General features: G+C 37.9%; 1 protein-coding gene across 1 annotated transcript in view; it reads right to left on the bottom strand.

The window, feature by feature from the left end:
- Positions 1-18674, bottom strand: part of LIN9 (lin-9 DREAM MuvB core complex component) — a 39049-nt gene that overhangs the window by 10106 nt on the left and 10269 nt on the right. Inside the window, exons 3-10 of the mRNA XM_032103302.1 lie at positions 18033-18127; positions 15220-15324; positions 13252-13385; positions 9118-9243; positions 4133-4290; positions 2898-3031; positions 1801-1920; positions 1526-1627 (exon numbers count right to left, since the gene is read on the bottom strand). Coding sequence (XP_031959193.1) covers positions 1526-1627; positions 1801-1920; positions 2898-3031; positions 4133-4290; positions 9118-9243; positions 13252-13385; positions 15220-15324; positions 18033-18127 — 974 coding nt within the window. The remainder of the gene's footprint in view (positions 1-1525; positions 1628-1800; positions 1921-2897; positions 3032-4132; positions 4291-9117; positions 9244-13251; positions 13386-15219; positions 15325-18032; positions 18128-18674) is intronic.

Genomic DNA, 18674 nt, shown 5'->3' with positions numbered 1-18674 from the left:
ATCTGTATTGGTGAATACAGCACAATCAATAATCAGCATTCACCATTCTCATGTATTTCACAACACCAAATTCCAGTACCTCCTCAAACTTCTAATTAAAAAATTGATTCTTAAAAATAATGCTTCAACTCCTTCCATAAATGCTTAAGCCCTGTGATTTTTTTGTTGTTGCTCAAATAGACAAATGCCAAAAATCTGTGGATTGATTTTGTTCAAAGTATTTTGAAAATCTTCAAGCAAAAATACATATTTATGTGGTATCTTTGTAAAATGCCACCATTTGTAATACAAGCAAGAGGCCTATACTTGCAAAACTTAGACTTCCTTATACTGAGCAGTAATATACAACCAAACATGACTGACAAATCACATGTTTTCATATTTAAAATACAGAAACAGTATCATAAACAGGTCACTAAGTAGTTGTAAAGCTCAATACACCTTAGTTAGCTAGTTTCACTGATCATACTCTGTGACTCATATAGGAGAACAGCAGCAGATACTGTTTAGCTGCATGAAGACTGTATCTTTTGTGTATTCAATTTTACCATAATTCATGTTATAGCAACTATGTCTATTTTAAATTTTCTTAGTAAGCTAGATGCCAAGCCACCATTTTCAAAATGAGCTCTCATACAAGTTTCCTCTAAAAAAAGCTGAATAGATGATTCTGTCAAATAAAATGCATTATGTTGAATGGCCCAAATGTGAGTGTCATGTGAGCTACAGACACAAATTTATTCTTTTGACCAATTACACAGACTTTAAAATCTGAGCATTCAGTAATATTATTTCTCAGTTCTTAATATTTTAAACATGAATCATTCCAATCTCCTTTGGCATGTTCAAAACTGCTTTCCTTGTTAAAGGCTTCAATCACTGATCTTAAGCTAAGCCAACACGAGCAATTACACTCTTCTATCATTCTGGAAAACGCTTCAGTGTGTTTTAATATTCAGTGAAGCTCAGCTTCCTAACATTACTTGTCTGTGCTCTTCTGAACTGGTGTACAAAAACCACTGAGGAATTATTTCATAAAGGTGAAGACAAAAAAGTGTTTTCTATGTAGTTATGCTATCTATAACATGAAGGTTTGCTTGCATGGAAATGAGAGCTGCTTTTCTTCTCCAAGAGGGTAGGACATTATATAACATAGAATATGTATAATAATGCACATAGGCAAATGTTCTTTGGACAATGAAAGTATATTTTAAATAAATAAAAAAGTCTTAAGGTTTGCATGTAGAAATAATACTTTTTTAAGACAAAATGGTAGAGCTGGGAAAATAAGACACTTTCGAAGACCTCTGTGGTCTGAAAAGCACAATATTTCAAAGGTTATAAACAAGTGTGAAAATTAAGAAGGGAAGAATAAAAACAAATATTAACATCTCTTCAAAAGTTAATTTGGATATTACCATATCTGTCATAAACTAACAGAAGGCCATTCAACTGCAGAAGAATTGGCAGAATAAACACAAAAGGACAATAAAGAACAAAACTAAGAGCTGCAGTTAACACTTACCACTTGAATGAGGAATTCTACTGGAAAGCCTCCTAGTGTTTCACTATCTGTGCCTGAAATTTTGTTTTTCCATGAAGATTGTCCTAATAAAGGATCACTGTCCTATAAAGGATAAAACATTTAAATTAATAGCTTCTTTTTAGAGGGCTTTGCTAAAATCTTGGTCTTGCTAAGTAACCTCGGAAAATTAATCTCAAAAACTGTTTAAGGTAACAGCTTCAGCATGTATTAAAAATACTTCAGTGATTAATACCACATGAAAAAACGTAACTTACTGTGATTGGAGACTGGAGTGAAGGTGTGTATGGCAATCGGGGAGGAGTCATGAAGAAGCGCGAAGGCCGCTGTTTCTGTCCGAAGGCAGCAATTGGCATGGTTTCATGAGGCTCATTACTCTGCCAGACAGGGAAAGGAAGGCTATACTTCAGTGTCTGATTAATTTTTACCCTTTTGGAACACGTAATTTATTTCTGGAATCTGGACTAGCCGGGCCCATCCACACCCCAACCCAACAGCATGAAAAGATTAACATTTTGCTTTTGGTTTAGGCAGGAGCTTCAAAATCCTAATGTATTGCTGGAGTTTTCAAAGTGTTCTGACATCCCAGCAAATAAAACCTGCATGAAGATTTCCAAAAATACTTTTGGCAGACAAACTACTGTACAGGAGTTCAGCAGAGGCTCCAAACTCAGACCATGGCAGAGACTAGAGGAATTACGTAGATCCAACACCACATAAGATACAAAAGAAAGTGAGGTCCTCCAGAAATCTTGCAGTCTAGGCTGGACTGTCTGGCAGGAACAAAGCCTAGGAGCTGGGAAATAATCTTCAGTTGTTCGACCAAAAAAAAATATCCTCCCAGGTAGGTTCATTAGCACAAGAAATTTCAAAATCAAGTTCAATCAACTCATAATACTTGTTTGCAACTTCCATAGGCCTTTCCTGGCTTTACCACATTACAAAGGGCCAAGGTCTCTTAAACAATTTCTGCAAATCCTGGCAGAATCCCATTGCAGATTTTTCTTTGGGATCTTATACTACTCATTGTATTTCTTCATATTGAACTCAGGCTATTATAACAGCCTATAATAGTTGGTCTATTATAGGTTGGTCTAAATTATTCCACCCTGAACCATTATGCTTTAATCATAGAGGGTTATCCTGCTCTGTAAAACCATAAGCAGTAAAAGTTCATTATCCTGGAACTTCCCATGCATCAGTTACGCTTGTTTCCACTTTATGACAATACCACCTGGGTATGGCTGGGTGTAATACGTTCTATTTTCTTATTTTTAATTAAAGCATATCATTGTGGAATTTTTATTTAATTTTCTTATTACAGCTACTTTTAGAATGTGTCATTAATACTTACAAGAACTTCATAATCTGGGACTGTGTGTGTTCCAAGACCTGCCCTGTCAAAAGTCACTCTGTAGGTAGCATTAAGAGTGTCTACAGCATCTATCTGTCCAGTGAACAGACCATCATGGACACCTCGCAAACGTGCTTAAAAAAACAACAAAAGAACCAAGAAACCAAATATTGCAATGCTATGATACAAATAACAAAAACAGATTTATTACATCTTTTGCAAGCAATTCTTTATATGTATACTTAAAGCCCACAGATTAAATGGAAAAAAAAAAAAAAGGCAAACTCAGAAAAAAAAAGTATGTAATAGAAATATTACTGAATTTTTACAAAATTTAAGTTTGCAGGTCAAATATTTCCCAAATCTAATCCTTAGCACTACACTTTTGTCTATGTAACTCCCTTTATTTCATACCCAATACCTTCTGACAGACAGATTTTGCAGGCAAAAATCAATTTCCAGATGATTTTGCACAGCATTTCTCTCTGAACACCTCCTCTGATGACTGTGTATTTAGCAAAAGACAGTGTGAAAGGCAGCTCAAGGATACAGGTTTAGAAGAGTGAGGAGAGGCAGTGTGCTGCACACCTGCTCCTCAGCAAGAACTAAGGGCAGTGCTGTTGAACACAAAAAATGCAACAAACAGTAGTGGCCTGAATAGGACATGCTGAAGTGAAAAGCACCTGGACCAAAATCAGACAGTAGGGAGGAATTAAAAATTTCAAAAAACTAGACAAAACTTGTGGAATGTTTTCAACAACATTCCCTCCTCAGTTATGGTTAAGCTTTTTTAGTAAGGCAATGTCATGTTTAGCATACATGTCTAACTACAATGCAATATCAATTGTATATCTGTTTCAAAACAGACAGTTTTATATTTATGGAAGAAGTTCAAGTTTTATATTAGGTCAGATTTTAAACTCAGACAACACTCAATATTTTGAAAATAAGCATCTCTCTCTCTCTCCAAAATTTGTTAGATATACTAGACATGTAAAAAACCCTACAATTTGAACAGCAGAATAAGCCATACTAAGTTTGCACCTCAAAACCTTATCACTGTTTTAAAAATACTACCTAATCTTCACAAGCACCTTCTCAATGAACTAACAAAAAACCATACAATTTTTGATGTTTTACATTTATAATAATTATATGCTTTAAGTGTATTATGACTTACTAAAATCTTTGCAAAACACACTTGGCTGCTTTTTTGTTTATTTTTAAGAAATTACCTGTGACTTTTGTTCCTATTACAAGCGGTAATGGAATATCTTCTGGAAGATCTTTGAACTGTGAAAGATCCGCAACTTTCCGCTGCTGCAAGAGTCTGATTTTCTGCCGTTTCTGTTTTAATGCTGACCTCTCTTCCTCAAAGAATGCAGAGGAACACCTACAATATAATTAGATAAAATTATACTTAAATTCATCACGGAAAACATATATACGTGAAGGCACATCAAATAAATTGGCACAGTTTGAAAAATCAGTGAGAGAAAATGAAAAGGTTTGGGGTGATGTGCTCAAGAGAAAAAAATTCCGTTTAACGCATTTAGACAATCTTACTCCTCAAAATTCCCACTCTTAAGATAAGAGTCTATTCTAAAATAATACTCAGGAACATTAGCTGTTGCACTAGTATATCCAAAGAGTACAACTTTTGAGGACTTTTCTTATGAGGATCCACCTGGTGCCAGAACAAAGCTAAAGCTGGCCCCAGCCTACTCAGGATGCCAGTTCAATGCACGTGAGAGAGAGTCCTGTGAGAGCCCTGGCTGCCAGCACTTACTGATACACAGGAGATCCCTTTCACATGTGCTTATGAGCTCAATTAAACTAACTTAGTGTGAAAGGGCACCAGACTCAGCACATAAAAGGGCACTTCTCTCTCTAATCTCCTTGCACCTGTGCAGAGCACAGCTCAGCCCCAAAATCTTCATTATGCAGATGAACTGTTCCGAGAAGTACAGATTTGTTTGATCTTGGGCTACTGTGTAAAATCAGATCATCTGTAGTAGTCCCCCTCCCCATTTTGGGGGGTAGGTCACTCTTAAAATGCAATCTAAAAGATAGAAGGCTCATTCCCAAAGTGCTTACTTTTTATTAATTTTCACTTCTAACCTACTGAATAGGCAAGATTCATGAGGGAGATACTGAAAGCAAAAAGACTGTAAGGACTCAATCCTCTCTCTCATTCCTTACTAAAAAAAGTTTCTTCATTCTTGTATCTATGAAAGAAGTAATTAAAAAAGGTGCACAAATGCTATTTTAAGTCTGTCTGATTGCAGAAAGTTATTTATCAAATAATTTGCCACCTTTGTTAATTGCTTTACTGCAGTCAAATGCAAATTAAACATTTTCTGTGGAACTCATTCTGTTATATATTGATTACTGATGAATAAGAAGTTCTGTTTTATGAAGTTATTTTAGAAGACACTGTCAACTCTGCTGCTGGTTCCCTCTTCTACGCTACAAATTATTTTCTGATTTAAATTCCTTCAAGATGTTCCTCAGTCATCTCTCACTCAGTACTAAGCAGTCAGCTCCTTTTTCCAAGTCTGCGTCTACTACTCTCTTATTATATGCAGAAACAAACATTCTTATGCTTTCTTCTGTATACCCCTCACTGGGAGAGTTCCACCAAGCCCTTTCACTTTTCTCCACAATTTCTCTTCCTGGCATTATGTACAAGAAGGCTGTAAGCACTAAGCTGCCAGGATGCCGAGACCATTTTCTTTCACACTGACCAGCAGTTTCACACTCTATATGCACAGATCATTTGCCTTTTATCTGTGTTTTCTAAGTTTTATGGGGCATAGGCCACCTGTTTTGTCCCGGTGTTAACATAATGAGATCCTCATCCTAAGCAAGACACGGGAAAAAACAGAAGCAAGAATGAACTGAAGCTGTGAGGTACTTTTGTCACGTAATGCAGTAATGCACTGCACCGAAGGTTCCCATATGAGGCTTCCAATCACTATCACCACAAAAATCACCACTAGTCTTTGTATAGCCTAGCAATTCTGTTGTAGATTGAGGCTGCAGGTGTGTGTCCCACTCACCAGTTCACCACCGAAGAGCAGAATGTGTTTACCCACAATTATGTATTATTCCAGTGGTCCTCATTAGGAATTTAAAGCATCTGGAAAGGGATATGGCAGAGATAGAGAGGGATGGTGGTTGGGACACTTACGCAGAGCTTCCTTGGATATTGTCATTTATTGATGCTATTGACTTCATATGTACTACTGGGAGGAACAGGTGTGAAATAATGTTTGCAGTGGGCTGTGAATATCAAGTTGCAAAATGCAGGTCAGACCTTTTCAACTCCATTGAGGAGAAGGGTGGCTAACCACAGCAAGACAACAAAATAGGGAAAAAAGAAAAAAGAAACAAAGCAATATAGACTTCATATTAGTCCTTCTAATCCTGTCCAGGGTCTTGCATCAGGAATGGCAAATATCACCTGATGTTTTTTGACTCATGCTCTTAGAAATGCCAATTCAAATGCTGACATACTAATCACTGACCTTCGAAGGTCCCTACAACAGCAACTACTGCTTTACTGACAGCTCGGATGGTCTTAAAAAGTCTCTGTCCCAAATGCTGTAACTATGGATGCAGAAGGTATTTGAAATGTATTTCTGGCTTCTGTTAAAGGAAACCTCCAACCCAACGTTCCCCAAACGCATTTAAAAAGATTATCCCATCTTCATGCCTCCTATGAAAAAATGAAGATTAAAACTATGGTACAGATCAAAATTGCAATCTCATTAGTTTTCTGTAGAGACTTCTTAAGATGCTGAACATTCTTCTCAGTTTCTACGTTGCTCATGAGAATTTGAATCACAGAGGAATCACCACCATCATGTAGTGGCAGGACAAGCATATCTAAGCTTAATTCATATCCACTGCTATTCCACAAGCCCAATTAAGTTCACACAGAGTACACAAACTATTACCTCTTCCTTTTCTTGGAGCATATCTTTCCCCACAGTCTACTGGACTCTTACAAGCTTTGCAGGCTCTCATGAAGAATACTGCTGTGCCAATCAAACACACTGTTGATGTGTGATAGGACATTTAAGGTAGCAGCAGACATAAGAGAATACTACAACATATTTAAACAAAAAAAAAGATGACAACCACGTGCAGAACTATCACTCAGAGACATTATTATCCTCTGCCATCAACACTGCGGGTGCAAAATGTCTTAATTATTTTTTTTTAATCTCTCATGGGGAGATATCAGTGTTGACATGGTATTATAGCTTATCTCCATACGATGAGGACAGACAGAAGAAATTTCCAACACAATGGCAAAATAAAAATAATCTTTGCTCTAGAAGTAGATTAAAATTGTCTTGAAAAAGCATTTAAACTATTTAGAATACTTGGAAGTCTTTTAAAACTAAGGCCAAAGACCACTTCTGACATCTTGAAGAAGACTACCAGTGATTTTAAAAAAAAATTAATTAAGAAATAAAAAGCAAACAGGAATGCTTATTTTATTTTGCTATAAAGCAGTAACTCAAAGTTTTCGTTAACAAACAATCAGACTCTTTATGAAGTCAAACGTTTCTACTTCAAAATTCAGATAAAACAATTTCCTGCCCATTTAGACCTTTCGTTCCTTTGGCATGAATGTTTTTTTTAAAAAAAGAACTCTATGATAGCTGAACAAAAACCCCCAAATGAAACCCCAAACCACTCTCCCCATGGCAAAAAAAAAAAAAAAAAGGCAAAAAAGCAACCCAAAGAACCCCTGAAAACTGAAAGGAAGTTTGCAACCCACCAGGTTGGATGGGGTTTTGCAATCTGATCTAGACAAGGTTCCCTGCCCAGTGCATCCCCTGACCCCAACTCCCATTGGAACCAGACAATCCTTAAGGTCTCTTCCAACCCAAACCATTCTAAGATTCTGAAGTTTTATCAACGGTCCACCAGACTGCTGAATGAGGCAAGCTGATCTTTTAGAGAGGTAACCACTTTTGGCAAAAGTCAAACGAGAAACTGATGACTTAACCTCCAAATACACCATTTCTCTCTCAGTGGGAAGCATGACAACAAAGGAATGAAAAGCTATCTAAGTTAAGCTCAAATTACATTAACATCTTCCTAAGAGGAGCTGTTTTCAAGCTGGCTCTGCTGCCTTCCCTTGACTGACGGTTTTTACTTATGTTGTTTGCAGGTACAGAAGGTGAAATGGTCTCCATCATGCAAAATATAATCTGACTCAGCAATCTATGAAGAAATGGATTCAGTGCTTTAGTATTTGCATTTACAGAAATAAAAGGCTGATTTATTTATGAAACACTACTTACACAATGACAGGGTGGTTGAGTTTGGAAGAACCTCTGAAGGTTATCTCCTCCAACCCCTCCAGCAGAATCACCTCCAGGAGGCTTCCCAGGACCATGTCCAGAGAACCTTTGAATACATCTAAGGATGGAGATTCTACCACCTCACTTGTGCCCATTCCCTCTTTTCCTGTCTCCAGATAATGCTGGAAAAAAACCTGGCCCTATCTTCTCTCTGTCTTCCCTTCAAATAGTTATGCACAAAAATGAGATCCTCCCTTAGCCTTCTCTAGGCTAAATTGTGTAGGTTTTGTGAAAAGGCTGAGCTGAATCAGAGGGTTTAAGAATTAAAAATTCTAAATTAGAAAAAAACCCTATGTCCTTCATTAAATTCTGGCTACTTCTCTAAGATGGACAATATTTTATGGGTGACTCTATCTTTTCTCTGTCTTGATAGCTAATCTAGGAAAAACTGAAGATCTAGAAAATGATTTAAAAACAATAATAAAATAAATGAGGTGAAAATGTGCACTTGTTTTCCCCATGAAGAGCTAGTTATAGACTTAAAAAAAAACCCCATAGTGAAAAATTGGCCAGTTCTCCCAGGCCAGGAAGCACTGCAGTATAGAAGATACAATAACAACTTCAACACATCCTAGCTTGGACACCCAGTTATCAGGAGTGGGAAGAGAACATTTCAAGCATAGACTCATGAGAACTACATGGACACATGCATTTAAGGAATAGGGTGTGTGGGGGAAGAGAGGTGCTCAGAGAACACCTAATAAAATGAGTTTTACTACTCTTAAGATATTGTTTTGTTCTACTATTTGAATGCAAAATTATTTTAAAATAAACAATTCCAGTAACATCAAAATTACATGTAGGTATTAGCTGAAAGAAAAGAAAGATAAAATTACCTCCGTGGTTTTCCCATTAATCGCCTGATTTTCCCCCATTCTACTCTTGTCAACTTTCTGGTTTTCAAAGTTGGAAAAGATTCTTTCAGGCATATACAGAAGTCATTATCTCCTTCAAATAGTGGCCTGTTGAAACACAATTAGTCCTATGTTAACCACACTTGGTAAACTTTTGTCACGAGATTTCAAAAAACATCCGTCATAAGAAGTACACTGAAAAAATAGTATAAATTAGTCACATAAATGAGACACTCCTATTCAAAGAACAATTTTAACCTGAAATAAATTCAGGCAAAAACAAAATCAGGAAGTTTCCAGGACTATTGTTCTTTGAACCTTACTATCACTGACATTTAAAAATGTTCCTCTCTCTAGTCACTACAGAGAAACACATGTAATTCATCCTGCTCTGTAATGTATATAAAGGCACCAAATGGAACTTCAGCAGAGCCAGCTCAGTGTCAGGGGGATACTGCAACACACTGAAGGAAACCAGAGAGTGAAATACTGAGAATAAAGGGAAGGACAATGTGGTACTGAGAAACAGACAGACAGTACCTTTTTTCATCAATTCATTCAATTGTAACTCAGATTCTCAACAGAGGGTTCCAAAATACAGGAAATTGAACCAACTCATCATTCTCTACAGCTGTACAGGTGAGACTTCTATTGTATGACCCCATGGTGAAGCAGAGGATCAGTATGAGAGAAGTGACAGTTCAGAGAACAGACCTACACAACTCAGGAATTTCTCTCTGATGCTGTGACCCATCTCTATCTCTGTTCTATGACTGCCTTTTTCTTTGTAGTACCACATCCTTCTTAGGCTCAGGAGACAAGGGAGCAGCAACAGATATGCCATCTAACAGAAGGTTAATCATTAAAGACTACGTGCAACTGAAAAGATCCCTCCTGGCGAGAACAAAAGGATAACTGCATCCTGGATAAAGCTGCTTCTTTCCACCCTCTGCAGGGCACTGGGGTTTGGAGAAGAATATACGCAAGCACAGAACAAAGAGGGTCTTGGAAGCAACACTGCTTTCAACTGAGCGTCTGGGGTGGCAGGAGAGGGGAAAGATGCACAGATATGAGGAGACTCGGGCAAGAATGGAAGAGAACAGTTTTGCAGCCGGAGGATCTGCAACTGTGGCATGAAGTGAAAGGAAAACACAAAGAATGATCAATGAGGCTCAGGAAACAGACAAGGAAAAGCATACAAGAGTTTCATTTTATCCATATTTACTATTGCTAACATAAGATATCTGTATAAAGAACAACTATTTTGCTTGGGTTTTTTGGGGTTTTTTTTGAGAAAGATAACCTGTATTGGATTGTTCTTACTAACACTTGTCCTTAAGGAGGCAAACTCTAAACCCACAGCATCCACAAGCTTAGAAGCTCTGGAAAATGATGTAAGCAAGTTACAGGTGCACCTGCTCAGGGCCTGTGATCACTGTAGTAGTAAGTAGCACTTCAGAAGTCTCTGCATGTCCAAAATCAATGGGACTTCACAAAAAACAGTCCTCTGCAGCAGTGTACAGAGAATCCAAATGAAACAGCTTCAGTAATCTAATAACTGCAGATGACAGTTGTAGAAATAAAAATATTTCAAAAACTTACAGCAGACACAGCATTTTATTTGACTATTTCAATTTTGGATGCAATAACTTAACTAAAATATTCAGAGACTTGTACAGTGAGCCATATTTTGTTGACAACTCTACAATTTAAACTTTTTTAAGCTTCTCATTAAGTCTGAATTGTATCACTCCAAACAAGAGAGATCAAAGTTTTTCTTCCAAAGATATACCGTCTCTTAGTAAACCATATTATAATATCTTAACGTGATCATATCTTATGAGCATTACAAGCTGTTTTTAATTTGCAAGGCAAGGTTTTGGCAGAGGAGGGCTGCAGGGGTGGCTTCTTCGAGAAGCTGCTGGAAGCAGCTGGAAGCTTCTCCTATATCCAGCAGAACCAACTGTGGACCCACCCTTGGCCAAGGCTGAACCACTCGGCGATGGTGGTCGAGCCTCTGCAATAACATAGTTAGGAAGGGGAAAAAAACCCTGTGCAATTGCAGCAGGACAGAGAAGTAAGAGCAGCTGAGAGAAGCAGCTCTGCAGACACCAAACCAAGGTCAGCGAAGGAGTGCTCCAGGCACCAGAGCAGAGACTCCTCATGGAGCCATGGTGAAGCAGCTGTGCCCCTGCAGCCCATGGAGGGCCCCATGCTGGAGCAGGTGGGTGCCCAAAGGAGGCTGTGAACCCATGGGAAGCCCACACTGGGGCAGGCTCCTGGCAGGACCTGTGGACCCATGGAGAAGAGCCCATACTGGAGCAGGTTTTCTGGCAGGACTTGTAACTCCGTGGGGGACCCACAATGAAGCAGTCTAGTCCTGAAGGTGTTCATCTCCTGGAAGGGCCCCACACTGGAGCAGTTTCTGAAGAACTGCAGCCCATGGGAAGGACTCACGTTGGAGAAATTTGTAAAGGACTGGCTCCCATGGGAGTGTGAGGATTCCTCCCCCAGAGGAGGAGGGAGCAGCAGAGACTGTGTGTGATGAGTTTACCAGAACTCCCATTCCCTGTCTCCCTGTGCTTATGGGGTGTAGGATGTAGAGAACAGAGAACTGGGAATAAAGCTTGAGAAGAAGGGAGGTGTGGAGGGAAGGTGTTTTTAAGATTTGGTTTTATTTCTCATTACCCTACTCTGATTTCATTGGTAATAAATTAAACTAATTTCCCAAAATCAAGTCTGTTTTGCCCATGAGAGTAACTGGTGTGGTCTCTCCCTGTGCTTATCTCAGCCTTTGACCCTCTTGTTACGTTTTCTGTCCCATGTCCAGATGAGAGTGGCTTTGATGAGCACCTGGTGTCTGGCCAAGGTCAACCCACCACAACTGCATACACTGATAACTATCAAAGAGGTTTTCAGAATTACCTGCTAAACTCAAATTCTAGTCTACTGACAGACCTAAAGTTTCACAGACAATTCTTTAAGAATAAACTAAAAATTCTTGGACTGTTGTAAAAATCATCATTAAAAATGTACCACAATAAAATTACTCCTAGAAATAAGTAGGGTTTGGGCTTTTTGTTTTGTTCATTTTTTTCTTTCAAGTAAGGGGGGGGGAAAGGCATGAAAAGACTACTTCTTTCAAAGGAATTAAATCCTAGAGATGATGAATTGAAAACTAACTAAAATGGACATCTAATTTTTCCACTTCTGATGAATATATGCCAAAATGTTTTTCTATTGCTATGACTGCCTTCCTAGTTAAGGAAAAAAGCTACAGCAATTGTGATTAAAATAGGAAGGAAAAACAGTAATTATTTTGTTTGTGCATTCTGCAAAATAATGCTTGTTAATTCTGAAGCCATTCTTTAGAATATTAAATAGTCGTGTTTCATCTGTTAGTCAACCAGAGTAGATTTTAAGACTCCATTCATCAGTAATGTTTTTTACATTTAAGAAATTAAATTGGTTCTTTTAAACAATTCACACCACTGTGCTAGTGGCATTAAGAGAACAAGTGCCAAAAACTCCAAGGCACAAACTGCAGAAACAGTCTAGGAAATACATTAGGAGATCCAAGAAAGATGCTGATATCTGGACAACAGCGGAACAGACACAGCCTGAAGCCCTGTTAGTGATCACAATAAAAACAGGATGATGGGGAAAAAATATTTCATACCAACATATACACTTTTTAGAAAAGCAGCACTTTATGAAGAAGCAGTGTCCTTTCTATCTCCTCTGTATAACACTGATCCAAGGGTTCAGAAAAGTCTAAGTGTTCTGATTACTTCCTGCTTCAGATGCTAAGAGCATTATGAATAAAATCTGGTATCTGGTAGAGGCAGAGGTGATAAAAAGAAAATTATATCCATGAAGGAAAGCTTTCCATAGAAGACTTTCTAAAGTTGCTAGTTGCAAACAACAAAGAGCACATACGTTGCTCAGTGGAAAGAAGAAAAAAACCTACCACCAATAAACAAAATAGTTTTCAGTTACTAATAATTTAAGAATGAACTTTGGAGTACCTAACCAATGTATGGAACTACACAGCTCAATTTCAGAAAATTACTTGTTTCTATACTAATAAGAGGCAATTATACAAAGCAAACATACTTATCTATATTTGAATAGAACCATTCGTATATGCACCACTTGTGAGCTTTGGGCAGTTTGAGCAGGTTACGAAGCCGTAAACCAATCTTCTGTGATACTTTCTTTTCTGGTGTGGACATTGTTGTACTAAACTTCTATGTAGTAAAAAAAAGAAACAGTTAAACACAGTCTAGTATTTGTCAGTATTCAAATAAAATAGATTTTTCTGATTAAATTCTGCACATATTGTTTCATGACAATTTTTTTCTTACAGATCTATAACAGCCCTTACTGCATTATATCAGCAACGCAATCAAACAGAACAGACTGCAAATTTTAACAGGATCAATACAATTATCTCCATACAAAGCTCTTTTAACAGAAATATTTTCCAGTACTGAAAATCACATTATTGGTAACAACAGCATGGCACTAAAATACATACACACTCCAAAACTCTGAGGCCCCACTGACTGTCTCAGGTGAGCATAATTTGTGCTGCAGCTCAGATGCCAGCAACAGCACCTGCCTCATTTGCACTAGAGCTTCTACTCTTGCTTACTCTTCTTAAGCTGAGGATGAAGCCAGCAGAGGAATGTAACAACCAAAGCTTTGAACAGTGTCTCTGCTTAGAAAACTGCAAGAGAAACTAGCATGGACAGAAGCAATTAAGTTTTAACTACATTTGACAGCTATTTGATAAATCAGAGAAAAGACACTGTCTTAAACTGCTTGCATAATACAGAGACCCACGTTTAAACAAGACTATAAATAAAAAAATAATTCTGTAATTTTGTTCCAAGGATGGCTGTCTTAATAGACAGAAAGAAAAACGTTTCTACAAAAAATAACAGCTTTTTCAGACTATTAAACTGGGTCCCCATACCATCATCAATGGTTATCCTTCCCCAACCATTCAAAGTATTTTGGACTTTAGTAGCAGCAATAACAGGATAAAGCATAAGGTAGGCACCTTGCTGGCTCCTGCTGCGCTAGATACAAGTCCCCTTTCTGCCACGGGAACTACAGGAAACAAAGCCTAGCGGGACAGCAAGATCTGTGAACTACAACAGCTGCAGTCCCTCACAAATATTTATCTATCAATCATTGGACCTCCTGAATCAGACATTTAAGCACAAAACAACTGGGCTTAGAACATTACCAAGTGTTTGTACTCTTAAGAAATCATGGTAATGAAGAGAAATGTCATGGTTCTCAGCTCTGGCAAAACGGACCCAGCTAAATGGTGAGTGCCAAGCTTTTCACATCAGACACTGCACAGCACAGCTCAAGAAGGCAAATCAGACCAGTATTCAAATAGTACTTTTTCAATGAAGTAAATTCAGGCTCATATGGTGATGGCACAGAGAAGTGATGCGGATGACAAAGGTACTACAGAGCCAATTCACTAAGAGATGTTGCCCTTTCTATCATAGCAAATAAAGGCTGACAAATTACAGCTGCTCTTTCGTGCTGTATCAAGGAGTTGACAATCAAGGGGAGGATACAAACAAACTCTTTGAACTGAGGACTTCAGCATTACAGAATCAAGAAGGTAAAGCTGACCATGAACACAGGCTACAAATCTAGAGCAAGTGCCTAACTTGTTGGGATACATTAAATTCTATAGCAGCCTTCTCCATTATGTCATCAGTGCAGGAAACTTAGGCAGTTTTAAACTGAAGCTGAATAAATTTATGCTGTCTACAGGAGATGATTGTTTGCAGGAGCATGATGGGAAATTAGTCTGGAATTCTTTCTAGCTCTGGGTGTTCATGACCAGGATCACAAAGGAAAGGTACTCCCACAAACAAACTGAGGAAACCAGCTGTAAGGATTGAATTGTGGCTTACTTCTAGCAACAGTTTTCCTCAGAAGATTCAAACCAAAAATGCAACTTGGAAAGCAAATATATTCCAATTTTCAACTAAAACAGATAGGCTTGTTCCCCTTTTTGGTAAAAATATCTCCATACATGTATGTAGGTACCTGTGGAACAATTGCAACCTTCTGATTTCTTTTGGGTGACCTTGTGTTTATTTGTCTGTCATCTTCTTCACTGAAGAGTCGACTTCGCTTTGAATTTCTGAAGGGCTGTAAGAAACAAAATTAGGAATGAATTACAAGAAAAAACCCCGATTTCTCTGATCATGCAGAGAATACACAGTGAGAGGAATGAAATGCCTCTTCTCTTGCCACCTGTTGGTTTTCAGGCACACAGTCCACAATCAGCAGTGCCTCCTGGCACTTAGAGATCTAAGGACAGAGAAGAAGGAGTTCAAGATTCCAGGCTTTTCCAATTCTAACTATAACCATTACTATAGTGCTGGCCCAGTTTTACAGAAGTATTTAGAGCCTAACTCCCACGTGTTTCCATTAGACGTAGGTGTCTAAACATTCGTGTATCCTAGCTTGCCTTGTTATAAGTAGTACATCTGTTAAACAATTTGTTTTGAATTTTGGATCAAAAAAAGGTTTATTCAAACACTGTATTTGTTTTGTATGTTCTCAGCTGCACAGAATTTTAGCAAGAATTTTCTAATAAAGTGATGTGTGTTGGTTTTTTAACTCACTGGAAGTATCTGCATAGCAAAATGCTAAGCTTGAGTCTGAAGAAACTAAATCTTGAATAAGTTATGTGACAATCTCAAAAAAAAGAATTTAGAATTTATGCTAAGTGAAATTTACTTGTGTACTGCTATAGCTCAGAAAGAATTAGAAGGATGACTAAAACCAAGAAATGATATTGCAAATGTGTCATGAAAAAAATTCATTTAGTTATTCCTCAACATCTGACCTTATGACAAAAGACTCCTGCTTTCAGTGAGGTCGAAAGAGCAACCTGTGACTGGCTGCCAGTGCTGAAGGGAAGCAGCTTTTCCTTTTCCTTCCATGAAGGTTCTGTGGCCCAGCACAGGAGCCAGCCATGACTGAAATGGGGCTCTTTTACAGAACCCCAAGACCACACCCCTCATACTTCTTACAAAGGTGATGAGCAAAGGCAGAATAAATGCAGATTTGACTTCTTTCAGTGCAATGATGAAAATGCTACGAATTGATACAGGTATGAGATCTGTAACACTCACAACATGAAGAATACCAATGACAAATATGAGCCCTTCATAGGAGTCAGAGACAAAATAAACCAACACTGTTAAATAAAATTAACAAGCATTTACACTTAAGAAAGATATTTAATACATTTGTGACTGGTTAACTGCTTGAAAAGAGATTTTCTATTAAATTAATCAGTGGTAGCTAAAGATCTGTCTGCCCCATGCCATCTGAACACGGGGCTTTCCCAGGAAATGTGCCCCTCTTACTCCAAAGTATATCTATTTTATAAAAAGAACTACACAAGTGTATTTAAGTAACAGAAGTGCTCTGTATGTGATAGACATCTAAGCATATGCAGCACACAGAAGAAAACACTCATTCCTGGTAGATGTTACAAACTGGGAAAGACACACACTGGACAGAGGAACTGTATATTGACAAGGTAACCAAATCATCATGATCCAGACCAAGCAAACTGTTTTACAACCCTCAAATTTGGCAGAAACTGCCAAATTCCGCTCAAAGAACTATCCAAAATGAGGCTATGCCTCACACCAGAGCAAAATAACAAGTGTTGCAAAGAGGCATCATCCACGGTAGCTAAACAGGTCAGGCATTTTTGGAAAGATTTTTTCAACCACGTGTACAACATGTCATCAAAACTTTCAGCATTCAGTAAACTCAAACTACTCCATCACATCTCAGCAACATGGGTCACTGCCAAGATGTCAGACTATGCTCTGATCTTTCCCCCAGCTTTCTACAGAATACTGAGCTACATTCGGAGTTTGACAGTGTATTTTTACATCCTACAGCCACCATACCTAAAGATTGACTAAGCTTTTATAGAGATGTTACAGCCAGTCACTTTGGGTCTTTAGCACATGTGATCTTCTAAGTTAGCAGTAAAGCTTGCTTCTGTGAGATGATGGGCATTCCTGGGGAGCAGCTGAAAACTGTGACATGAACTGCAGGAACTAAGGTCTTCACAAAGTTCTGGTCTCTGTCTAGAACTGCATTTTGTAGACCTTACGTTCTCCAGCATAAACACACAGCAACATGTGTGTATATGTGCATCTGTATGAATCCTACCATAATAAATACCAAGGAGAAGATCACAGAACTAGAAACAAACAGTTAAGCAAAACCAAACGACAAGAGTGAAATGGTCAACCCCAACCCCAGACATCCCATTGGAAGCTGCAGGCTCATTTCATCTCCCCATCCCAAGGTTGTTCTTTAATGCAAGGCCTCCTATGAAAGTTCTCAGAATACACAAATTTCACTGAGAGTCCCTTACTTTTATTAAAATCTGCCCCCCAGAAGGCACAATGATGGAAGTGCATTATGGCATTTTCCCTTCCTTTCCTTTGTGCATCAGTTCTCAGCCATAATTAGAAGTGAGATATTTCATGACATACAAAAATAGTTGACCAAAACTGGTGATTCCTAAGCTCAAGGTGGCAGATACAGTACAAATACTTCACACAGCACTTACTTTACAAAAAAACAGAGAGGAAATTATTCTGACCTATCTTGAACGAGGTCAGCAATTTAATTTGTTTGATTATTCATTTATAAAATGTGTTTTCATCTCATATGCAAACTGTGCAAAGTGCTTGTGAAGGACATAGTTTCACATTTGGACATTACAAAACTATAAATCTCAGCCTTTTTTTCTGATCCTTGCATTTGTTTCACTGTATGATACTTTACTAATCCTGAAGCTTTTTATTGCTTCTTACCATTTCCACTGCAGAACCAGCATTCTTGCTTTTCCAAATGTGTGTTTTCTGCAGAGAATTATATTTTTCATTCCACGAACTGGATAAACTTCCCTCTGTTGTGAAGAAAATACATCATTAATATACATATATGTATGCGTATGTTTTAATATAACTACTGTCCAAAAGCAAACATAACATCATTGACTACTAAAATATTTTTTACTTGCAACATCTTTGAATTCAGTAACAAACAGATTTTAGATTTCAGTATTTTTATTAAGTTGTTCTTAACACTAATTAAAAAAAAACTGAAGGAGGTTTTCAGTACAAGGAGAAACATAAACATATTTTTCACTTGTGACAATGTCTATGTTTCTTGAAACCTCCTTTGCTGGAATCAGTTACCTCCACTGTCAGACTGACACACATCAACAGTGGTACTACGGCTGTAACTGAAACCTGAACAAAACAAAGCCCTACAGGACACAGACACCTTCTAGTTCTAGACAATTATTAAGTGGGTGTACACTAAGTAAATAAAATTTTATGGCAACAAATCTGCATTAGTTACAACATATTCAACAGACCATGCCTTCTTCCTTGTGTAACAAAAGCCTTGTAATACATAAAGAAGCTTTAATTACTGGGCAAATTAGAAGT

Source organism: Corvus moneduloides, chromosome 3, assembly GCF_009650955.1.
Source record: "Corvus moneduloides isolate bCorMon1 chromosome 3, bCorMon1.pri, whole genome shotgun sequence".
Classification (NCBI taxonomy): Eukaryota; Metazoa; Chordata; class Aves; order Passeriformes; family Corvidae; genus Corvus; species Corvus moneduloides.
The sequence above is the reverse complement of the archived record's forward strand: the minus strand, read 5'-3'. Positions and strand labels throughout refer to the sequence as shown.